Raw genomic sequence first — 25,348 nt, 5'->3', positions numbered from 1 at the left:
ACCAACCTAGGGACTAACCAAGTGGAAGACACTGGTCCCCTTAGTAAGGTCAGTCAGGGTCAGTGAAACTTTCTTGTTGTTGGTTTGAGAGAGAAACTAGAAACAGCAATTACACAGGCAAGTCGTTCAGGTAGTTTTCTTGTGCTGCTACTGCTAAGTCACTTCAGTCGTGTCCAACTCTGTGCGACCCCGTAGACTGCAGCCCACCAGGCTCCCCTGTCCCTGGGATTTTCCAGACAAGAGTACTGGAGTGGGTTGTCATTGCCTTCTCCGAGTTTTCTTGCAGAGGGTAGCAATAAAAATGAATTCTCCATTAAATGGACTCATAAGGTGATGAGTCATGGCTTTCCATTTGTCCATTTCTAATCTCAGAGAAGTAACACCTGATGGGAATGATACAGCAGAGAAAGATGGATGGTATGAAAATTACTGTTGGAGTAGCTAATCGGAAGAGAGGGGAAAGATCTGGAGCACCAGCAGAGGGATTGGCCTTTGATAGGAATAATGACAATTTAACTTCAGGATGAAGAGGGAAGACAGATGCTGACTGGTAGAGAGATGTAACGGTAGGAATTCGTGAATAACTTTTATGGCTCTTCCATTTTCTTAGTAATGTAAAGACATCACATCTAAGAATAAGGATGAAGGAGAGACCTTTCAAATACTTAATTAAGGTATTTTTACCAGGAAAACCGTGTTAAATGTCTCAGTCCTGATGTTGCAGAGGCAGGATGTGCCTGTTAAGAGCACACATTCCGTGGACAGACTGCCTTGGTCTGAAACCACTCTCATCACTTGCTGTATGACTTTGCATAAGTCAGTTATGCTCCCTAGGCCTCAGTTTCCACACTTGGAAAGTAAGGGTATCAACCTCAAGGAACTGTTGGAAGATAAAAGCTTATATAAATTAGTGCTTTATATAAATTAAGTGCTTAGAAGAATCCTTGGCACATAGTAATCACTAGATAAATATTTACTATTGTTCTTCTTAAGGAATTATATGCCACAAATCCACTCTATAATATATACAGTAGAGCAAAACAGGTATATTAGATTATTACTTGTGTAGATTTTCTCGATATATAATGTAAAATTTGCTTGAGGCTATATTAGAAGTCAAAATTTATGTTCTCATTAAACAGCATCTCAGAACTTCACTTACACAGATGACTTTCCATTGCGAGGATCTTTGAATGTTGTTGTTCTTGTATTATGATCAACAAAGTACCTCACACCTTCCCGGGTATACCTAATTTCCCAACCTTCTGGCAGGGGTTCTTCATTCTGCAAACTAAAAGATAAAGTCACAGTCACACAAGGTGAACATTTTCGAGGTGCTAAAAACGTCTGAGTTGAGGTTCACTTGATTCTGTCTCCCGACACGTAAGCTCACTTAAGTAAGGCTCCAGGATATACATACCCTTGAGTTCTGGGGTCTTCCCACTGGGTTGTTTTTGTGTTATGATTCACGAAGTAAACTCTGTCTGTTGAATCCACTCTTTTTTCTAAAAAATAGAGTGAGCATGGCATTTAATAACTATTTGCTATATATACATTTCAATATTTTTATCAACAACACATTAGCTTACCCCAGCCTGGTGGCAAAGGCCCGTATGGGTCATTTTCTGCTGCTAACATTGAAGCCTGAATGGAGAAAAGGATTGGGAGAAGTTAAAAGAACAGGTTTTTAATATAAAAGCATAAACTAAGCACTTGGCTGAATCACATTTAATAGTCCTTTTCTAAAAAATATAAAGAAATGTGAATATAGTAATTTCAAGGCACAGAATTCTAAAACTGTCATGAGTTAAGAGGAGTTAAATAAGTGATAAATTATTAGTTTTTCTACAATGATTTACAAATAATGTATCAACATTAGCACTTTAATCTCTTAGCCCTTCTGTAACAGTCCATAAGAGTGAAACGACATGAGAAAATAACATACAGAAAATTGTAGTGTTTAAATGAGGTAACATTATTTGCTGAAAAACAGAATAATTACCACAGTTCTCTTTAAAACAAATGTCTACTAACATAATAATATTAAACTCCAGAATTATCTTCGTAAAAATAAATTTTTACCTTTGTATTAATATATTTTATATATTCAAACATACATAAAAATATATTAATGCTCACATATTATGACAACTCAGAAATATATTCAAAAGAAAATAAACATTTTTACCATCAGTTTTTAAAGAAAGACAAAAACTTATTACCTGAAAAATCATTTCTTAATGATACAATATATACATCTTGATAAATATTTTATAACTTCATAACAGATACTATAAATTGTACTCAATATCATTTAGACAACTAAATCTCAACCTTAGGATATTCTGTTTCTGCAGAAGAACACACTTCTGATGCACACTATTACCTAATTCTGCCCTGTTTCCCCAAGGTTTTCCATAGATACAGCAAAGTCCAACCAAAACAAATGCACACACATAATTTGTTTAGTACATACAGCTAAACGGTGGAACATCCCCACAGATTTCTGCACAAGCTACTCAGGAACCAAGAACTGACCACACGAGATGCTGAGCAGGCTGGGCCGGCCCACTCTCTGATGGTCAGACAACCAGGAGAGTTGGACCAACCTGCAAATGAGAGCAACCAAACCTTGCTACTTAACCTCCCAAAAACGCAGAGCTGAATGAGCCTGCCCAAGACAGGATTCTGAAGAGCTGTTTTCTTTGTGTATCTTTCCTAATTTCTTTCCACATTTTGGGGTTTCAAGCTGCCCTGAAACACTACCTAGAGATGCCCAGTACTTGAGATTTATACGTTCTACTTCTTGTGATCAAATCTATTTAAACAGAAGTCCTCCCCCCATTCCCGACACTCCCGTGGATGCTTGCTTATGGCAGTAAATCACCAATTGATCAAATTTTCAGACAGCATTAAATTTTTTTGGACAAAACTATCTCTGATCCCAGGAATACATATTTAGTGGGCCAAAACAGATGACAGCATCTCTACAAAGCTGGGATGGAACCAGGATAGCTAGGATATGGCAAGACTGGCCTTAAGTAAAGTCAGGAGGCAACCAGCTTTGTTTACAGCAAACAAAATGATTATAACCGAAAGTAGAAGATTGGGAACTGGCCAAGACAAATTATATTATTAAGAAATTGCATTTATGAGACTACCTCTTAATAAGGACAAAAGCACGAGTGTATAGCTATGTAAACTAGGATTAAAAAAAACTTAAAGTGCTTATGCATATCAGAAATGTGAATTAGTTATTAAAGATCAACTAAAAAAGATCTTACAATCTATAACATTTAAGAAAAGTCACTAAGGGAGAAAAGGGAAGACATATGGAAGAAAAAGATGCATTAACGCCTATAACTTCCTAATTACCGAGTAGAGGTATCGCTGGTTGAACTGTTGCATAGCTCCCTGCAGCTGGCTCCGCTGGGACTGCCACTGCTCGAAGTTCCGGACCGACTCCATGGTGGGCCGCTGCCAGGTGGTCGTCCTGGTGTTATGGTCCACGTAATACACTCTGCCCCGGTCATCGACTCTTCTTTCCCAACTACCAAAGATAAACGGAGCAGCAGTGAAAATGAAAATAAACAATCATCTCTTTATATAAGAAACTGGAAAGTAGTTAAGCAACATGTTACCTAAATAATTTAAAAATCAAGTCCAAGAGATGATGAGTTCAAAAGAATGTAAATATTGATATTCTTCAGAAAAATTACGGACATGTAACTTGCTATCTATTTAGCTAAATTACCTTCCCATTCTTCCCATACATGATTTCTAAGGACTGTCTAAAAGAGGTCATAGACTGAACAGTATCCATGTGACTACTCTCCCTCTTTCTTTGATAAATACTCACTGAGTGCTAACTGTATACCGAGCAATCTGCCTCTATCATCCCTGTCCATGTGAAGGGTTTTAACTCAACTTGTACAGCTTTTTAATCCACCTTTTGCGGCTACACTCCTGCTGAACCAAAGTGCACATGGAGCCACACCATTCTTCCTATCACCGTTTGCTGGCATGGCAAAACGATGAACCCAGTCACCACCTCAGCCTTACTGCCCTTCTCCAGCCTCACCCTCACTTCCCTTTCTTTCAAGGGACCCATCCGAGGGGCCAAATCAACTCCTGGTGGGCCCCAAATGTGTCAGACATCTCATCCCGTCGTGCCTTTGTTTCAATCCTCTCTCAGCCAACGGAATACCCTTCTCAACCAGCCAGAAGACGCCCTGTCCTCCTGAACCCCTACCCTCCAGGGTTCCATTCACCTCCAGTCAATCTGTATTATTAATTCATAGGCTTTCGATATCCTTTCAGCAACCAATTTCACGAGATAACACACTTGTTGCCTTTAATTTTCTGGACTTTGAATATGTTTATATTGGCGAGCTACGAGTTGCATCTGGAAGGACTGTTAGTGAATAACAGCCTAACAGCACAAGCTTTATTTAGTATGTAATAGGAATGCCTCTTCATTTAAAATGCTCTATTAACTTCAGCCATAATTAATACAATAATACAATAATTTTACTTGTAATGATCTTTTAGATAATAATTTTGAACAACACTAGGATCTCTTACGTAAATATCACACAACAGCATAGTTTAGATCCCTGTCTATGAGGAAACATACACACAAATTGCCCTAAATATGACTCTCATTCCTTAAAAAAATAGCAAGGACTGACACTGGATCAGAAGTCTGTAATTCCTCTCAGTAAACTCATGCCAGTGTTCGACATCTCTTCATCTCTTGAGGAAGCCCTTCAGACTAACTGTAAATGAGACACAGGGTAACAAATCTCATCTACTGAACATTTACTATTCACAAAAGCAAATCAAGGAAACGTAACATGTAGTAGGAAAGAACCATTTTATATTGCATTAACTGAGCTTTTAAAATTCCATGTATGAAACACAGCTGAAGCTGGAGAAGACGCTACCTTACCCTGGAGGCAGAGGCTGCGGCCTCTCCCACGTGGTCGTCCGTGTGTTATGATCCACGTAGTAGGTTCTACCATGAGGATCTTTTCTCTGTTCCCACCTTTAATAAAAATACAGAAATAAAAGAACAAGCTAAAGACTATCTGAAGAACGATTCCTTTTTATAAGCCAAAAAATTACAGGTACGTTTTAAAGAGTCATGTATACACACAAAATGAAGTTGTTTCTTTTGGGCTTTGTAAATGCTTAATTATTCCCTTTTCAATAGCAGTACTGGAAACTTCCCAGCTTCCCAGGGGGCACTAGTGCTAAGGAACCCACCTGCCAATGCAGGAGACATGAGATGTGGGTTCAATCCCTGGGTGGGGAAGATTCCCTGGAGAAGGGCATGGCAACCCACTCCAGTATCCTTGTGTGGAGAATCCCAGGGACAGGGGAGCCTGGTGGCTTACAGTCCATTGGGTCGCACAGAATCAGACATGACTGAAGCGACTTACCACACAGCACACACTGGAAACTCAGTAAGTACATTTAGCAGAGGAAGACAGAATAACACCCAAAGTTTTTTAAAGTGACTAATTCATGGAATTCCAAATCATCACAAACAGAAATTTAATCAAGAGCTGAGGAACTGTCACCCTAATATCATGCCCAAAGGACAAAATGTCAGTTAAGTAATATCTGTTTTTGGCAACTGAAAAAAATACACATCCAAAAGATTTTAGCAGAAACTGCATTAAAGTATGTAGTGAGACAGTTCCATGAACGTTCCTTCTTCCATCTGCATACAGGGTCTTCTTTCCGTGTATAGCTACCCCTCTTTTATCTTTGGTGAGCCTCTGACTTTAAGGACATCCTCATTTGTCTTTCTCTGTTCCGTCTCAGACACACTCCACCTCTTCCTCTCCCCACCCTCGTTCTCTCCTCTACGCTCCTTGATCTCTCCTCTCCACTCTCTCCTTGGAATGGCACAGAAGAAAAAACTTCAAACGTTAAAAACAAAAACTTCCTATTTCTGAGTTTAACATTCTTGTTCTCAGCTGAAAGTAGAATAAATGGGAAATATTTTCCTTTCTCAAACACAAGGATTCAATTTAATCTGACTTCTTTTTAATTAGAGAAAAGTGAAACTTAAAGTTGTTCAGTCATGGCCAAATCTTTCCGACCCCAGGGACTATGGCCTGCCAGGCTTCTCCATCCCTGGGCAAGTGTCCTGGACTGGTTGCCATTTCCTTCCCCAGTGGATCTTCCCGACCCTGGTCTCCTGTATTGCAAGGAGTGTAATGTAAGAGGAGTGTGATGTAAGAGGAGTGTAATGTACATAACTGAGTGCGCCATCCATAAAATGGGCTATGAAGCCATTTCTAATTTGATCCTAAGTTAGCTGGAAATATTTCTAATTTAACATTCAATATTCAGTAAGCACTTAGGTTCCAACTATAATTCTGGCCACTAGTTCTTACTTTTTCCAATTAATTTTTCCATATCGCTTCCAGATTTCAGGGTTTTCCTCCAAAGAGAATTTATCTTACTCAAACTAAATTGCTTGCTACATACATCATATGAAGACCTCCTTTTGGATATCATCTTTGTAATTTTCTACATTCCATTCATTAGATCAAGCGAAGGCAGCATTTTTCTGTGAAGTACTCGATAGTAAATATTTTAGACTTTGTGGGCCAAAAGGCAAAATCAGGACTATTATGTAGGTACTAACATAGAAAGAGCAAAAACTCCTGTCATGCCCCACCGCATCTTCCTGAGGTAGGTCACCCAGGCTGTGGATGTGCCATGTTCCCAGTTGTGCTCTGCTGACAACATTCTTGCAACAAAGAACTCCTGGCCCGCGGGGGAGGAGCCTGGTCAATTCCACCACCCGCCCCAGTGACCAGGATCAGGGTGCTTCTCCTCCTTCCCCAGAAGCTGGCTCATGGGAAGGTAACTTGCTAAACTGTCACTCCCAGAGTGAGAGTTTACCTTCTGGGGCAGTACCATTGCCGAGAAGGAGCCCCCGTGCGTGTGGGGTGACCAGAGCTAATGTCGGGCAGCAGGAAGGAGAGAAGGTGCTGGCGGGGGAGAAGGCGGTACAAGGGTAAGGGGCTTGCCTCGGGCCTGGCCAGGGACTCAGTGACAGCCAGCTAGAGCTGAGCCCGTGTGTCCTGCAGCAGCGATGGGCCAGAACAGAACTGGTCAGAGGCTAGAGCATCCCCCCAGTGGAAACTCCTGCTGCTGCTGCTGCTGCTCCTAAGTCGATTCAGTCGTGTCCGACCCTGTACAACCCCATAGACGGCAGCCCACCAGGCTCCCCCGTCCCTGGGATTCTCCAGGCAAGAACACTGGAGTGGATTGCCACAAACAGGCGCAAGTTACCAGGCTGAGTGATGGGACTTCCCAACAGAATTCTTCGATTTCAAAGGGATATGTGCTAATTTATAACTGCTACATGTCACCTTCAACCATAATACTCTCCTGTCCCTAGTATCTCATATACACACATTTCTAAAACTTACTGCTGAAAAAGACCTTATTTTAAAAAAAGAAAGAAAGAAGAGTGGGAGAATTTTGTTAAATGTATTACAGTAAAAATGACAGAATGTAGTTACTGACTGGATGACGACTGGGCTCTCACAAACCATGGTCAACAGCTGCCCCTCTCTGCTGCTGCTTGGCCTGCTAACCTCTCTCCTGCACACCCTTCAGGTCACTCTCATTTTTTAAACCAAAAAACTACTCCTCAATATTGGGTCTTTTCTTGCTTGCTTCTACCAAACATTCCTCTTTCCCCGTGTGTTCACAGGGAAAAACCTGCATGTACTAGTTCTCACTCTTTCAAAGAGTTTTCTATCACATTTCCACCCATCCCATTCACTCCATCACACAGCAGTCAGAATGTAGCTCTCCTTCCCAGAAATCATTCTGTCAAAGGTCAACAATAAATAATCTCTTTGTTGCTAAATTCAAAGGTGCCTTTCAGTTCTTATCTTACTTGAATTTTCAGTAGGTTTTGACCTTGTTAACAATTTCCTCCTAAGCATTTGCAAGCCAGGGCCTTTGCCCAGTTGCTCACTCACTCAAAACCATTGCATCAAGCACTAGTTCACTTACGTTTACTGGTACCTGCTATGTGGCAGGTGTCGTCTTAGGCACAAGGGATACAGAAATGGACAAAATAAAGCTCCCTTTTCGGTGTAGTGGAGAGAAAACTGATAAACACATAAATATGTCACATAATGATTTAAGTGTTGAAAAACAATACAAATAACATCATGTTGATTAAAAGGACCCTACTCAAAAGAGTTTATACTGATTCCATTTATGTTAAGTTCCACCAACTTAACATAACTAATCTATAATCTATTGTGGAAAAACACTTGCAGGGAGGTACAGTGTTGCCTCCCTAAAAGCGGGACCGGGGGTTGACTGAAAGAGGCCTGAGAGAACTTTCTAAGGTGATGATAACACTCTAATCTTGATAAAGGTTTGGGTTATTTCCGCCTGTCGAAACTCATCAATGACATACTTAAGACTTATACATTTCTATGTAAACTTTACCTAAAAATCTGTAAACAAATACTGAGCTCTAGTGAATGACATGCAAGCTTAAGTTCTGAGGGGCAAAATGTACAACTACAACTTACTGAATTAGACTTAAACATTAGACAAATGGAGAGGTGCAGAGATATGCGATAAAGCAAAAAGAGTAAAATGTCAACTCTAGAACTTGGTGATAGATACATAGGTGTTCACTGTAAAATTCTTTATATTTTCCTGCATGTTTGTAAATTTTCTTAACAGAAGGTTGGAAAAAAATAAGGCAGGGGTTGGGGATAAGGACAGGGGGGCCTGATTTGGCCAGAGGGAATCAGGAAAGGCCTCTGGAATAAGGTAACATTTGGGCAGAGCCATGCACATATCTGAGGAATAACATTCCACACGGAAGTGAGAGCAAATGCAAAGGGTTTATGTCAGACCACGCTGGATAACCCTCCAGGCTAGAACAGGCTCCCTTCAGAACGCTCGTAATTCTGGGCACCAGTGAAATAAGTCACCAAAGAGATAAAATACAGGAACTAAGAAAGATTTCTGAGGAAAGAAGCAAGGTGATGTAGATTTGAAAACTGCTAAGATGGTTACAGAAGCCAAGTACTGCCTAAGCCAGAAGAACCAACCTCGGCCCCACTCTCACATTCCACCTCCCACAGCTAATTCCCACAACCCATAGTAACGTAAGCCCAGAAGACTAGCATCCACCTTGGGGCAGTCTATTTTAATTTCTTACTCAGGTTGGTTGCTTCTAACCTTACATAAACATATCTGTTTGTCCTAGGCTGCTATTCACCTATAGATTTTACACACACAAAAACATACCGGAAAAACAAACTGCCAGGAAACAATGCTTACTTAACACACTCCAGGTTTCCAACCCGGTCAATACTGATTTACTTTATTATGTTTTCAAGTGCTGGTCACAATCTATTAACAGGCTACAACTTGTGATTTGAAAATCACTCATCTAGATTCCTCACTCATGTAGAGTCCTACAAACTTCTCTTCATGCAAAGTTCACATACAGTGGCTACAAGCACACAGAAGCATTTACCTGGCCCCACAGAATTAAGTTTATGTACTTATCATTTTAAACAGGAATGTGCCCACCTTTCTCATTTATAAAGCCTGGTCTGTTTTGTTCTGCTTTGTCTCCTTAACTCCTCATCTGTCTATACCACTTCTAGAATAATCTTTAAATGCAAATATGACTGTGCCACTCTCCTGCTTAAAATTCCTGTATGTTTATCCATGGTTTCCGGGGGCCGGAGTGGAGGGGGGTGGAGGGGGAAGGACTCCAAAGCTTCAGCAGGTATACAAAACTCTTCAGAGGGCTGTTTATTCTTCTGTATTACACAGCTTGCTTCCTCGAATGCTCAACTCAAGCTGTAACAAAATACCATTCCTGAGGTCAGCTTATTCATGTATGGGTGTCAGAGAGCTGAACATGCAGATAGCTCCCCTAAAAATGAAATCTTGCACCACATGTGCCTTCTTTGCTGCTTTGCTAACGCCTACTCCTTTTTTAGAAACCACTGAAGGGTCCTCTCTTCCAGAAAGTATTCTTTGATCTCAGTATCACAGGATATCCTATTAACCCCCCTCTACATATGCTCCCCTGCCTCCACAGCACCCTAAACTTGACCTCTAGCTTAGCTTTAATTAAATTGTACAGTCAATGACTATTTACTTATCTTTATCTCCCATCAGATCAGAGGTTCTTGACAGTATGGAAAGCTTCTTACATATCAATGTCATAAGGGCAGACACGTGAGACTAAGATAAATGACTAATGATAAGTTGTCAAAGAGAACACAAAGGAACAATGAGAGGTTTTTGAGAGCAAGGAAAGATACTTCATGGCCAAAAATGCTTGCAGGAAACAGTGGAGATTTCCAGTAAGTGGATAAAAATAAGCTCAGAGAAAGGTCTGGCCTGCACATTTAAATTTAACAGTTAAAACGATGGGAGAGTGCAAGACTCAAGAGAAGCACCCATTCAGGAGCAGACCAAAGCCTGAAACCACAATGAGGCAACAGGCAAAGTCCTATAATCCAATAAAGAGCACCCAGAAAAACAGCTCAGAAAGTCAGAAAGGGTGCAGGCACAGCAGCTGTGATGGAAGAATGAGGGCACGGGGGCAGAGACCACCAGAGGCGCCGTTTTCACAGCTGTGAGAGGAGACAGTTCTAACGGCTGTCGGAGGTAGGACTGTGTACACTGTCCTGGATACAGGACACTGCATCCACCAGGGGTCCCCAACTCTAGGGCCATGGACTGGTCTCAGTCCCTGGCCTGTCAGGAACTGGGGCATGCAGCAGAGGGGGGTGGCAGGGAGTGGCGGTGGAGAGGAGGGATCTTCATCTGTATTCAGGGCTGCTCCCCACAGCTCACGTTACCACCTGCAATCCGCCTCCTGTCAGATCAGCAGCAGCACTCGATTCTCAGAGGAGCTCGAAACATATTAAGTGAATATGGGAGAAATGACCAAATGGAATACACAGAATATTCTTTAAAGAAAATCATAGGAAGCTGAATTATTACCATGGAAAATTAAAAGATGAAGAATTATTCCCTGGTAGCTCAGCTGGTAAAGAGTCTGACTGCAATGCAGGAGACCCCAGTTCAATTCCTGGGTTGGGAAGATCCCCTGGAAAAGGGAAAGGCTACCCACTCCAGTATTCTGGCCTGAAGAATTTCATGGACTGTATAGTCCATGGGGTCGCAGAGAATGGGACACAACTGAGTGACTTTCACTTTCAATGAAAACCTGAGTTTGTAACAGTGCTTCTCAGCAGGCTTACTGGATCCTTCCCAGCACTGAGTATAAACTGAGAAAAAAAGACGGCTACTTGCTTCAAGCTTAGCCTGGGGAGGCAACAGTAAAGAAAGCTAGAGAACTGAGGCTATTGCAGAGTGTGTCAGGGTCACTCTTCTCTAAAAGTAAGCCAAGAATCAAATCGACAGTCGTGCAAATTAATATAAGGTTTTTTCCTCTTCCTGTCATGTAGCACATGCTGTAACTATAACTAGCAATTGTTCTTAGTTTTTAAAAAATACTTGGTTTGTAGCAAATAAATTGTATGAATTAGATTCCAACTTAGATTTCAAGTAACTGAAAGGAAAAATTTCATATACATATTCAACACTCAGGTTATTACTAAAAAGTTGCAATTAAATGTAAGTCACACAGCTTAAAAAAAAAAACAACAACATACCCTGATGGCAGCGTTTCTGTGTTGGCACCTCCAGACTGCTGCCGGGCAGGTTCCACACATCCGTCGGGCTGTCTTAATTTGGCTGCTTCAAAAGCAGAGCTACTTGCAGAATTGGAGGTGGAAGGATCCAATGTACTTTGAGCTTCAGATCCAAAGGCTGCACTGTTAGAGACAATACATTCATTGTTTTCCGAGGAGGTCAGTGTTTCTTGAACTGGAGGGTCTTCAACAGGAGTACTAGTGCAATTTGAAGACAAGGCGGGTTCTCCAGATCCTATTGCAGTACCCGTGCTGGAGGCGTTATCAGTCGGTACAGATGAGGGTGAGTCTCCATTAACTGAAAAGGGAAAATCAGTAAGATGATCTGTCAAGAAACAACCAAGCGCCCAATTAACTCATCAACTGTATTTATTCAGAGCCTAATTCACACCAAGCAGTGTATCAGGTACTGATGGAAATAAGACAGATAATACTTTTTGTGGCTCATATTTTTGAGATGAATGCTAAATAATAAAAACATAAGAATATATATGTAACAATAACCCAAACTTAAGGAAAGAGAAATCAACATGAACAAACGTTTTTCCTCCACACAATAAATTCTGAATATCTACATGGGTTATATAAAACCTTCAAAATGACCCCATTCAATCTCCCTTTTCCTATGCAAATACAGCTAATATCAAAAGAATTCTTGTCAAATATAAAGTGGTATTAACTCTTAAGACAGTATTGTAAGGGACTGCAAAAAGATCCAGTAACTCATTCTACACTTGCTGGAGAAATAACCCAGCATTGAGATCCATTGACATAATTTAAAAATTCTTTCATTTTAAATGTAATCAATCCATTCAACTACATGTCACTATAAGAGAAAGTCAAATTAAAACTGGGAAGGGAATAGATTATTGAAGAAAACCTATTAGAAAATTACACAGCAAAGTTCTAATTGAAACAGAGGAAGGAGACATAATTAAGAGTAATGGAACGGTCAGGTAGATTTTTAAAGAAAGAGATGTAAACAGTGGGAAGAAGAGAAATGAGTACTATTAAAAGGAATCAAACTGTAGAAGCAAAACAGAACCAATCAAGTTCTGTACCAACTACAGGGGAGAGCAACTTTGGAAGAAAAATATCAATAACAAAATATAAGAAATAAAAATGCACAGTGCTACCTGTACTCAACACTTAGAAAACATGAAGAAAAGAGAATGTGCACAGAGAGAGTAAATTCTGGTCTCTTATATGATATTCAGAATTCATGGAATATATGATGTCTAAAAGTGAACTTTTTCATTTAACTTTCAATCTTGAACAATGTAGAAATTGATTTCCAAAAAAAAAAGAAAAGATTAGCAACAGTCTTTGGAAAGCAAAATAACACTAAATGGAAAAAGAGGAATATTTGAGACAAGATAATCCAGCCCAATAAGAAAGAATCATAAACCCTTATCATACTAAAACATAACACATGCTAACAAAGTGTTAAAAACAGAAGCGGAAAATTAATTATTAAACAGCAGCTCTTAGTTGTTCAAGGCAAACCCTTCTCCCCCACAACAATTCAGCTCCTCCAAGTGCTCTCAGCTCTTCTCTCCATCTGCACCACCGCCCCCCTCATTGTTCCTCGTTCGCTGCAACAGCGTCCTAACTGGTCTGCCCGCTTCCTCTCTGGTCCAACTCCAACCCATTCTCCAAACAGCAGCCAAAGTAATCTCTTTAAAGCATACAAAAGATCTTTTCACTCCCTAATTAAACACACCTATTGCACCCAGAGTAAATTCCAAGTTCTTTACCATGGCTCATGACAAAGACTCCACATAAGTCGGCCCCACAGATCCACCTGACTTCTCACAGAGGTCTCCCTTCCACCTCGTGAGCAGAGCCAACTCCCTCCCGTCAGGGACGTGCACTGGCCGCTGCGCTGGCCTCAGAAGAGCACCTGCTTCTTATCACGCAGCGGGCAGGCTCAACCACTCCTTCAGAAAGGCAGCGCTCAGGCACCTTATTTAATTCTTCACCTGCCCCACCCTCAGCCCAGGCTGCCTACTAGACTGTTTTCCTTCTCATGTTCTGAAATAGTTTGTTTTTATTTTTCCTTTAGTTCAAAACGCAACACTTTGTCAGATTTGTTCCACTTTTGTATTCTCAACAGTTACAATGCACCTGGCATATGAAAACAATAAATGTTAAGTAAGGAAATGGCAACCCACTCCAGTGTTCTTGCCTGGAGAATCTCAGGGACGGGGGAGCCTGGTGGGCTGCCGTCTATGGGGTCACACAGAGCCGGACACGACTGAAGCGACCTAGCATAGCATAGCATAAGGACAAATCACAGAAGAAGTAAACATATCTCTCTCAAAGCTAGGCAGAAAAAAAGAACATTAGTAGAAACATTAATTAAGTACATGAAGGATTGAATGACACAGTCAATAAACCTGTTCTAAATTACAGCATTAGAGAAGTAGTTCTGAGTTTTCATTACATACATATTCCATCCAAACAATCTAGGCATTTTAAGAAAAAAAAGTGACACGTAAAGGACCAAAGGAAAATTCCAATTTTACAATCAAGAGGTGAAACCGATTATAATTCAAGAAAACTAGAAATAAAACAAAATACAACTTACTGAAATGTTTACTGAAAGTCTGGCAGATTATGTAAAACATTTTTTAGGGATCATGTTATTTAATTCCCACAGAACAAGGATATGAGGAAGACACTACCCATTTTACTAGTAAGAAGATTGATGCTTACATGTCCATAAAAATGATAGTTCTCCCCCACCTGCAACCAGTTTAGCTTAGAAGATTTTTTTATAAAACCCTAAATAATTATTAAGTTAAAGAAAAATGATAGTTATGAAATCACAAACTTTAAGGAAATTAATGGCATGAAAATACTTGTATGAAATATTTGACACGGCAAAGAGGTTTCCAAGGGTATAAGAAAGAACAGCAATAAATGAGCTTAGCATTCAATTCCAGACCCAGGGAAAAATGGTAGAGGAAAGGAATTATAAGAAAAATAGAATACATCAGAATTTCCTAACCTGATTAGAATCTGTTGGATATTGTAGAAAGTATAGATCTCACTTTCCATTCTAGAATTACTGAATCTCCTAGGGAATCTCTGGGATCTGTATTTTTAGCAAATGCTTCAGATGAATTCTTACAAGTAAGGTTGGAAAAACCATGAAATAGTGCCTTAGCAAATTTTATAAAGAAAAATATAATTTGAATAGCATTTGGAATACCAAGTACAACTTTATATCAGTAAGTCTAAAATATTAACTAAACTAACTCAAGAGAAAGAAAAATTGATCAATCAGAGTAGAAATGTAAAAGGGGATAAAAGATCGAACAGTATCCCTCCAAAAGTCAACAGACTCAGTTTTTGAGCCTTCAAGGAACAGATTACCCCCATGTTCTCTGAAATGTTACAGTACATTGGTGGCAAAAAAGAAAAAGGAGTTTCTTAATTTATTCTCCAAGAGTAATATAACCCTGAAACTGAAACTGAATAAATTAAACAATGGGTCAATATTAGGAAATTATGTTAGGAAACCATATTTAACAGGTTAAAAGTTAAAAGCTACATGTTAATTTTCAATACAAATCAAAAAGGATCAAAAAATATTGATAAAACTGTTGATAAGAGGAATCTAGGAAAATTCAAAAATAATCTAGATTATCCACCAGAAACCAAGAGTAAGCATGATATATTAATGGTAAAACATTATAAGAATTTCTATCAAGATCAGGAACAAATTTTAAAATCAGAACAAAACAAGGAAGATCACAATTACCACTCCATTTCAATACTACAGGTTATGTATGAAAATGCATTAAGACAAAAGAGAAGTGAAAAATACCCGATATAAAATGGTAAAACTCACTGAGAGAGATAAGAGTATTTATTTATATCACAAGAGAATCAACTGAAAAAAAAATTAGAACCAATTATTAATTTGACCAAAACATTTCAGCACCATGATCAGATAGATTCAAGTTCAACATCAAGACCTATCTGAAGAAAAAAAAAAAAACATTTCTAAAAGGTTTAAAGCATAGATTGGAGACAGAATTCTCTCTGAATGAGAAGATTCAATGTTGCTTCAAAATTTAAAAAGGAAACTATCCTCAAAATGCAAAAATTCTCATTCACTGGTAGTGGAAACGCACAAGGCACAGCTATTTTGGGTGTCAGTTTGGCACTGGCAGTTTCTTACAAAAGTAATAATACTCTTATCGTAAGATCCCGAAGTGACAGTCCTCAAGCCAGCTCAGTTGAAAACTTAGGTCCACACCAAAACCTGCATGTGAATATTTACATCAGCTTTATTCATAATTGCGAAAAACTATAAACCACCACAATGCTTGGTTGTGGACAAAGCATAGGTGAACGGATAGACAAACTATGGTACATCCATACAATAGAATATTTATTATTCAGCAACAAACATAAAAGAGATATCATGCCACGAAAATCCATAGGAAAGCCTTAAATTCATCAGGTCAGTTCAGTCGCTCAGTCGTGTCCAACTCTTTGCGATTCCATGGACCACAGCACACCAGGCTTCCCTGTCCATCGCCAACTCCCGGAGTTTACTCAAACTCATGTCCATCGAGTCGGTGATGCCATCCAACCATCTCATCCTCTGTCATCCCTTTCTCTTCCTGTCTTCAATCTTTCCCAACATCAGGGGCTTTTCAAATGAGTCAGCTCTTTGCATCAGGTGGCCAAAAGTATTGGAATTTCAGCTTCAACATTAGTCCTTCCAATGAACACTCAGGACTGGTCTCCTTTAGGATGGACTGGTTGGATCTCCTTGCAGTCCAAGGGACTCTCAAGAGTCTTCTCCAACACCACAGTTCAAAAGCATCAATTCTTTGGCACTCAGCTTCAATTCATATTTCTAAGTAAAAGAAGCCAGTCTGAAATGGCTACATATGACACTGTGAAAAAGGCTAAACTAGAGAGACAGTAAAGGATCCGTGGCTGCTAGGAGTGTGGGAAAGGAGATGAATGAGTGCAGCACAGCGACTGTTAAGAGTGAAATAATTCTGAATGATCCTGTGATGGTCAGCACATGGCTATGCATTTCTCAAATCTCACTGAACCCAGGCAATACCACGAGGAACCTTAACATAAACTGTGTGCTTTCGTTAATCATAATGCACTTATACTGGTTCCTTAATTATATTAATAACAAATATGCCACAGTAATGCAAGATGTTAATAGCAGGGCAAGTTCTCAGTGGAGTACTGGGAGCATGCATTTGATTAGAGGGATGACTATTCATATATATCAATGGTTCTCAACGGGACATCCACTGAAGAAATTTAGCAATGTCTGAAGACATGTCTGGTTGTTACAACTAGGGGAATGGGTGGGTGTTATTGGCGTCTAGTGGGTACAGGCCAGAAAGGCTGCTACGATCCTAAAATGCACAGGACAGCCACCCACAACTGAGAATTATCTAGCCCAAAATGTCAAGCGTGCCAAAGCTGAGAAACTCTGATTAATGCATATATAATCAGCAACCAGGCAGCGTTCAGTCTATTGTAGTTGCAAAATAAATACCTCTTTAACAAACGATACAGGGATGACTGAATGGATAAACTTAACAATAAAGACAATGAGGAACAAGGAGGCAGGCAGGGAGGGAGGGATCATAGGTTCCCTCCTCAGGAAAGAACAAAAAGTTGTACAGGGGCAAAAAATTAAAACCCCATGTGACAGCAATGACAGTAGGCGCTTATGCGAAGCCGATCCTTCTCTACAGATGTGAGACCACACCCGCCGACTTGGTTTCTTAATGAGTGTATCTCAAGCCTGACTTTATGCATTATGACTTTTGATTCAGAAGGCAGATCTCCCTCACTTCAGGTTTTATCTCTGAGAAGTAAATTTCCCATGGACTTTATGATATGTACATCTCAGAGCACCATGCATTGTCCTCTAATGGTTCAGCCAAATAAAGCAGGAAAAGGAGGGAATATTGAAGTACCTAGTATCATTTCTTCCCCTTTTAAAAAGTATGACATGAAAAACTGCTTGTGTGTGTATATATATATATATATATATACACACTACATTTCTTTACAATTCACACCTGAAAGTGGCTATGGCTTTAAAGGAGCTGGAGCACACGGGGCCTTTGGTGATGACGCAGCTCCGTGTATTGACTGCAGTGCTAGTTACGTGAAGCCATACATGACAAAAGTGCACGCACGTGCACACGCGTGCACACACACGCACACACACGCGCACACACACACACACTCTCTCTCTCTCTCTCTCTGCAGGTATAACCGGTGAAATGGAGACTGTGTCAATGTCAAGTTCCTCATTTTCATACAGTACTATAGTTATACAAGACATTAACATTCAGGGAGGCCAATGAAGGGAACACGGGACCTCCCTGTACATTTCCTGGTAACTTTTTGTGAATCTGTATTTCAAAATAAAAAACTAAAAGCAAAGTCTAATAAATTTGTGAAATCGGTTAGTTCTGCCTTACTACACTGAGCTCTATTTTATTAATAAAACAATAATTATACATTAGAAAAAGTCATTTCTTCTAGAAGCTAAGGGGGAAAAGTAAAGAAGAAAATCATATTTTTCTTAAATACCACTGTCCTAGAAACATGGTAGATGATTTAAATGTATCTCATTTAACCTTTGAAACAATCCTGTAAGGTATTATTAAGTATTTGTATCATTTTGTAAGTGGAGAACCTAAATTTTTAGAATGATAAATTTGTCCAAGATCACATGCTTATACACTGAGTACATCGTGTGAAATGCCTGGCTAGATGAATCACCAGCTGGAATCAAGATTGTTGGAAGAAGTATCAACAACCTCAGACATGCAGATGATACCACCCTCATGGGAGAAAGAGAAGAGGAACAAAAGAAACTCTTGAAGAAGGTGAAAGAGGAGAGGGCAAAAGCTGGTTTAAAACTCAATATTCAAAAAATTAAGATCGAGGCATTGGGTTCCATCACTTTGGCAAACAGGTGGGGAAAAAAATGCAAACAGTGATGGGCTTTCTTTTCTTGGGCTCCAAAAACACTGCAGACAGTGACTACAAGCCATGAAATTAAAAGATACTTGCTCCTTGGAAAAAAAGCTATGACAACCCTAGACAGGGTATTAAAAAGCAAAGATATTACTTTGCCGACAAAGGTCCATATAGAAAAACCAAAGCTATGGTTTTCCTAGTAGTTATGTATGGATGTGAGAGTTGGACCATAAAGAAGGCTGAGTGCCGAAGAATTTGATGCTTCCAACTGTGGTTGTTGGAAAAGGCTCTTGAGAATCTCTTGGACAGCAAGGAGATCAAACCAGTCAATCTTAAAGGAGATCAGTCCTGAATATTCATTGGAAGGACTGATGATGCTGCTGAAGCTCCAATACTCTGGCCACCCGATGTGAAGAGCTGACTCGTTGGAAAAGACCTGATGCTAGGAACGACTGAAGGCAGGAGGAGAAGGGGACGACAGAGGGATGAGATGGTTGGATGGCATCACCGACTCAATGGATGTGATTTTGAGCAAGCTTCGGGAGACAGTGAAGGACAGGGAGGCCTGGCATGCTGCAGTCCATGGGGTTGCTGAGTCAGACATGACTGAACAACTGAATGACAACCCATGGTTAAAGTGTTCAATGACAGAGCTAGGATTGGAACGCAGTCCTGTTAGAAACCAAATCTAACCTTTCCAAGCATGACTGCCTCCCACTTTAGCTTACAGTAAGTATCAGTATTTACCAACTAAACTTAGCAAATGGATCTTCTTAAGACTCAAAAGAACAGGTGGGGGTGAGGGAAAATGCCCTCCCCTCCAAAGCCCTCATGAACAATACTGTCTTTGGTGAAAAGAAATAATTTATCTGCAGTTCCAGAACCACAACCCCTCATCTGAAACTCTTAGGGCCAAGTGTGTTTCAGAATTCCTAACTTTGGAATGTAGAAAGGTAGTATGGCACATATATTATCTATTACACTAATATCAAGTCAGACTGGGGGCTAGACACTGTAGTTAAACACAGTATCATTTCTGGAGTGAAACAGAAGGATACTCATACTAAGCAGAAAAAATTATAAACACCTTCAAGTTAGTCCTAGTCATTTTGCTATCAAGTAAGTTTACCAAAAAACTTTTGGTTTTAAGGATTTTAGGATTTTGGAATCACGGGTAATGGATTAAAAACATGTAATATGTTACACACACAATATGCACACTCCACTCCATCACCACTCTAACAATGAAAACTGATTTTTAAAGTTCTTGACTACAGAAAAAAGAATCCTATTTTTACACCAACACCTTAAAGAAGACTACCCCTTGAAAAATATACCTGAATTCATCTTCCTACTGAGGGATGCCAGATCATACAGAAGACACTGGTAAAGTGGTTTCTACCAACAGAGTAGGTTCCAGAAGCCTTTCTAAACCAGCCAATGGAATGAGGGCAGTTGGATTGTTTTGTCACGTGTCAAAGAACATACAAACACAATCACTAAGTTGACTGGGGGAATATTATTTGAAGTTTATCAAAGGTATAAAAGATGAACAACCCAACACTGAGACACTACAGATATCACACACATCTAAATGAACAGGAGAGCGGGGAGGAGAGGACCACAGAGGTGGGTGTCAGGGACAGCTCCTCTACCAGCTGGGATCTCTGGGCCTCAGTTCCCTCAGGAGAAAAACACTAGTGCCTATTTTCAGAGAGTTATCCTGAGAGCTGTATTGATCAGTGGGTATATGGTGTTTGGAACATGTGTAGCACAGATATTAGCTGTTATTCTGATCGTCTTAGGCTTCCTTGCAATTATGGAGAATGTCATGGGAATTATTTACAATGGCGCCTTCATTTCTAGTCCCTTGTGTGTGTTTTACTTTCAACTTGAAATTTCAGGCAAGGATAAGAGAAGAATGTGGAAGGCAAATCTGTTCCCAACAGAAGCAGTCTATAAGTACAAAATTAGAAGCAGAATATAAACTGGAGATTCTACAATGAGGGGGAACTCAGAAAGTTCTCTCTTTTGCAACAACATCTGAATAAGCCCACAAGCCCAAACATGCAACTATCTAGTGGTCAATAGATACTTTGCCCAATCTATTCTAACAGCTAAATATTTTAGGAAGAAGAGCTAAATCTCCAAATTTCATACATTTTTAACTGGAAAGGTAATGACAAGAATGACATAGAATGACTGTATAAGCCTTTCTAAAATGAGCATTCAAAATTCTTATACTTCCCGTGAAAAAAGAATAGACTCAGTAATTGGTCCTGATGTCTAATTACTTACAGAAATAACGGAATTGGATCTACCACTCTAATGAATCTAATGATAATCCCATATAACAAATCAAGTCTGGTCACATAGGGGTATTTTTATTTTTACAACCTCTTCACAGCGTTCTCAAGGGAGTTACAATACTCACAATCTAAATTTCCTTATGGGTGGCTACCTAGTTTGTGTGTCATTTTTGGTATGAGTAAATATAGGTAACTATTTGATAATCTACAGATCTATAGGTCAAATGCACTGGATTTATGTTTTATTATTAAGAACTCTAGTACTAATAAAACCATTTTTATATAGGTGATTATTTGGTGGTAACCCATATACATGGGAGAAGGCAATGGCACCCCACTCCAGTACTCTTGCCTGGAAAATCCCATGGACGGAGGACCCTGGTGGGCCACAGTCCATGGGGTCGCTAAGAGTCAGACATGACTGAGCGACTTCAATTTCACTTTTCACTTTCATGCATTGGAGAAGGAAATGGCAACCCACTCCAGTATTCTTGCCTGGAGAATCCCAGGGACGGGGGAGCCTGGTGGGCTGCCGTCTATGGGGTCGCACAGAGTCTGACACGACTGAAGCAACTTAGCAACAGCAGCATATACATGGGTGGTCCTTCCCACACTTATTTTCCCAGACTATTTTTTAAAACTATAAATTTAACTTAGGATCCATAATATAAGCAGAGTTCTATGAAACTCACTACTGTATTTACTCTCTTGGAATTGGCAAGGATGCTGATCACATAATGATGCTTTTTCATACAGATCCATAAGATGGAACATCAGGCATAAAAGCTGGTGTTCATATTTTTTGTTTTGGGAGGGGTTTTTGGCTGCACCTTGAGGCTTGTGGGATCTTAGTCCCCAAATAATTAAACCTCAGCCTGGCTCTGGCAGTGAACATGTCGAATCCTAACCACTGGACCACCAGGGAATTCCCAATGGGAATTGTTTTAACTGGTCTGTTCTTAATTTGTTCCTTTATCCCTTTGCTAATAAATCTGAGATAAACGTTCTGACTAGAAAGCATACCAGAATCAGAAAACAAATGATCCTGTTCACTCATTTCAGCCTGGTCATCTGTGTTTATTTTCTCTCATTTTCCAGACACCTTAAATTAATAATGAAAGCATCAACTTATTGTGAGGACTTAGGATGTTTAAGCCTATCTTTTTTATAAAAAAAGAGGAGCATTAATAAATTACATTTTCAGAAAACCATGTCAGTTCCCACATTTACAAAAACTCCCAACATGCACACAATAAATATTTCCCCAACCTTCAGTATAAATATACAACAGTCTTCTCTATAAACCCTTCCCCATCTATTTTCATGTAATTACTTCTTTACATGTTTCTACTTTTAAATAATCCCATAAATAGATGAGGGAAAGAATACAAGCTCTGGGATCAAAAGACAGGATGCCAACTCTAGCCTCAAGACACACACTAGTAATCTTATGATGTTTGCGTTTCAAGAAATTCATCTGAAAGAGTTAATTTATAAAGATCGAACAAAAAATGAGGTATGAATATTACAGCTGAATCCACTGAAAAACAGGATTACAGAAAAAATTCTTCCATAGACAGTCCTTCTATAATCATAGAACACTTCCCCTTAGAAAATATAAAACTTTCAGAGTGCTGTATCACCTCACAATACATTTTTTTACTAAGTTACATGCCAAGCAGTAAATATCTGTCTGGCAAAAGAGAACCATTTAACCAAAATGGTTAAAGGAATCATTCATCACTAACAACAAATCAATGAATTCCCTAAAGTGCTTTTAGAAATACATTCTACATTATAAATAGTATTTTTTTTGTAGCGTAAAGCCTAAGATTGACTATCATGCAAGCACTCGTACTTGCTTAGTGAAATGTGCTGTTATAATGTAGTTTTGGAATATCTTCCTAAAAAATCTAGGAAAATCAAATTATGAAAAAAAATTCAGGTGGTGTAATCTTCAAACTCCTTTTATAAAACTGAAGATTAAGAAAGATCGTACAATAAGAAAAGTGTATGTACAGATGCATAAAATTTGGTTTTCATTTAAATAATGTGTCCTAAGGAACCATGCTTACCAGTGTCAGTGGCAGGCTCAGAGGTGAGTGGTTTTGGAGCTGGTGTGTTTTTGGGTCTGGCAGCAACCTGAGATGGAGATGGTGTGTCGTCCCCATTAACTACATATGAACAGCATGAGCTGTGTACTGCAGTGTTTGTAGGTACATGAGTATCTATCCCGTTAGTATCTTCAGCAGCCAACCTCCAAAAAAACAAACAAAAAAGATATCTTACTTCAACGAATTAAAAACAATCACATAACTTTTCATCAGAAGTTTTTTAAGAACATTTACCAAGTTCTTAACACTGAAGCAAAATGATAGGTATAAAGAGTAATGAACAAGAGATATCTTGATTACGTTTTTAAAACATTTTTTACATTTTACATTTTATTACATACTTAAAAGTTTAAATTGGAGAAGGCAATGGCACCCCACTCCAGTACTCTTGCCTGGTAAATCCCACGGATGGAGGAGCCTGGTGGGCTGCAGTCCAGGCGTCGCAAAGAGTTGGGCACGACTGAGAGACTTCCCTTCGCTTTTCACTTTCATGCATTGGATAAGTAAATGGCAACCCACTCCAGTGTTCTTGCCTGGAGAATCCCAGGGATGGGGGAGCCTGGTGGGCTGCCGTCTATGGGGTCGCACAGAGTCGGACACGACTAAAGTGACTTAACAGCAGTAGCAGCAAAAGTTTAAATTACTTTCAGTTCTAAGTGTATCCACACAGTAAACGTATATTGAGATATATAATCATACTGTCAAAAGTACCTCAAAGCAATGATCAAATTGTATATTTTAAATATTTAAGTTTAATAATATTAGATTTATTTTTAAAATGTCTGGAAATATTTTCAAAAAGGTCATGAAACTTATAAAAATCAATTCCAAACTGTTGAGTACTGAAAAGACCAAAAACATCTTACAATATTGATCGCAAGCTATTACCAGCACTAAAATAATGAGTACATGATCTGCTGCTGCTGCTGCTAAGTCGCTTTAGTCATGTCCAACTCTGTGCGACCCCATAGACGGCAGGCCACCAGGCTCCCCCATCTCTGGGATTCTCCAGGCAGGAACACTGGAGTGGGTTGCCATTTCCTTCTACAATGCATGAAAGTGAAAAGTGAAAGTGAAGTCACTCAGTCATGTCCAACTCTCAGTGACCCCATGGACTGCAGCCCACTAGGCTCCTCTGTCCATGGGACTTTCCAGGCAAAAGTACTGGAGTGGGGTGCCACTGCCTTCTCCACAAGATGATCAGAGAAAGCTAAATATTATATTCCAGAGTTAGAAGAATTTACAGTGTATTCATTACTGCAAATAAATAAATATGTCTACAATTACAAAATCAAGCATTTTAAATCTTATTGGCATTAAGTTAGGCAATATCACGTAAGAATCAGGAGAACTTTCCCAAATACACTGGTAACCCTATACGTCTTCTCCACAAAGCAGCCTTAATTTTTTTTTCTTAATTTAAAAAAATAAATAAATCAGAGCACATCTCAGTCCTGCCCCACCTCATCTATCTCTCTGATCTATTTCTCTCCAAGCTGTTCCTTGCCTACTTTGCAATAGATATATTAGTATATCAATTTTATATGAAAATCAGGCCAAAGAGTCTTCAAATGTTTATTACAAACCATTAGATACAGGGAGTAAAATTATAATGACTTACAAGATTATCAAAGAAAGGTTAAATATATTCTAGAGTTAGAAGAATCTGCAGAGCAAAAGGGCTTCTCCAATGGCTCAGTGGTAGAGAATCTGCCTTCAATGCAGGAGATGTAACAGACATGGTTTTGATCCCTGGGTTGGCAAGATTCCCTGGAGGAGGAAATGGCAACCCACTCCAGTACCCTTGTCTGAAAAATCCCATGGGCAGGGGAGTCTGGTGGGCTACAGTTTACAGGGTCACAAAGAGTCAGACAGGACTGAGCACACACGAGCACGCGCACAGAACAAAAATTAACTAGAAAGAATCAGTGTCCTTGTTTTACTTGCTATTTCCTCTGGAATGTTCTTCTCTCAAATCTCTGTATGGATGGCACATTTTTGGCCTTTTAATTGTAGCTTGAATGGCACTTCCACAGAGATGATTCCACGACATTTCTCTTTATAAAGGGTTCCTTTACATTCCTGTCACCCTGTCCTGTGTTTCGATGACTTCATAGTTCTTATCACTATCTCCAATTAGCTGATTTCTTTCCTCACTTGTCTCCTATCTACCTCTATCCTG

At 39.5% G+C, this 25,348-nt stretch overlaps 1 protein-coding gene across 4 annotated transcripts in view; it reads right to left on the bottom strand.

Annotated features, from left to right (window-relative positions):
* The window catches only part of WWP1 (WW domain containing E3 ubiquitin protein ligase 1), a 135,412-nt gene that overhangs the window by 40,288 nt on the left and 69,776 nt on the right, over positions 1-25,348 (bottom strand). For all 4 annotated transcript variants that reach the window (XM_025264990.3, XM_044928513.2, XM_044928512.2 and 1 more), the window contains exons 8-14: positions 23,128-23,309; positions 11,712-12,048; positions 4,952-5,047; positions 3,376-3,550; positions 1,590-1,644; positions 1,421-1,505; positions 1,163-1,291 (exon numbers count right to left, since the gene is read on the bottom strand). In XM_025264990.3, the coding sequence (XP_025120775.3) occupies positions 1,163-1,291; positions 1,421-1,505; positions 1,590-1,644; positions 3,376-3,550; positions 4,952-5,047; positions 11,712-12,048; positions 23,128-23,309 (1,059 nt within the window). The remainder of the gene's footprint in view (positions 1-1,162; positions 1,292-1,420; positions 1,506-1,589; positions 1,645-3,375; positions 3,551-4,951; positions 5,048-11,711; positions 12,049-23,127; positions 23,310-25,348) is intronic.

The sequence above is a fragment of the Bubalus bubalis genome, chromosome 15, assembly GCF_019923935.1.
Source record: "Bubalus bubalis isolate 160015118507 breed Murrah chromosome 15, NDDB_SH_1, whole genome shotgun sequence".
Classification (NCBI taxonomy): domain Eukaryota; kingdom Metazoa; phylum Chordata; class Mammalia; order Artiodactyla; family Bovidae; genus Bubalus; species Bubalus bubalis.
This window is presented reverse-complemented; position numbering and strand designations above follow the sequence as displayed.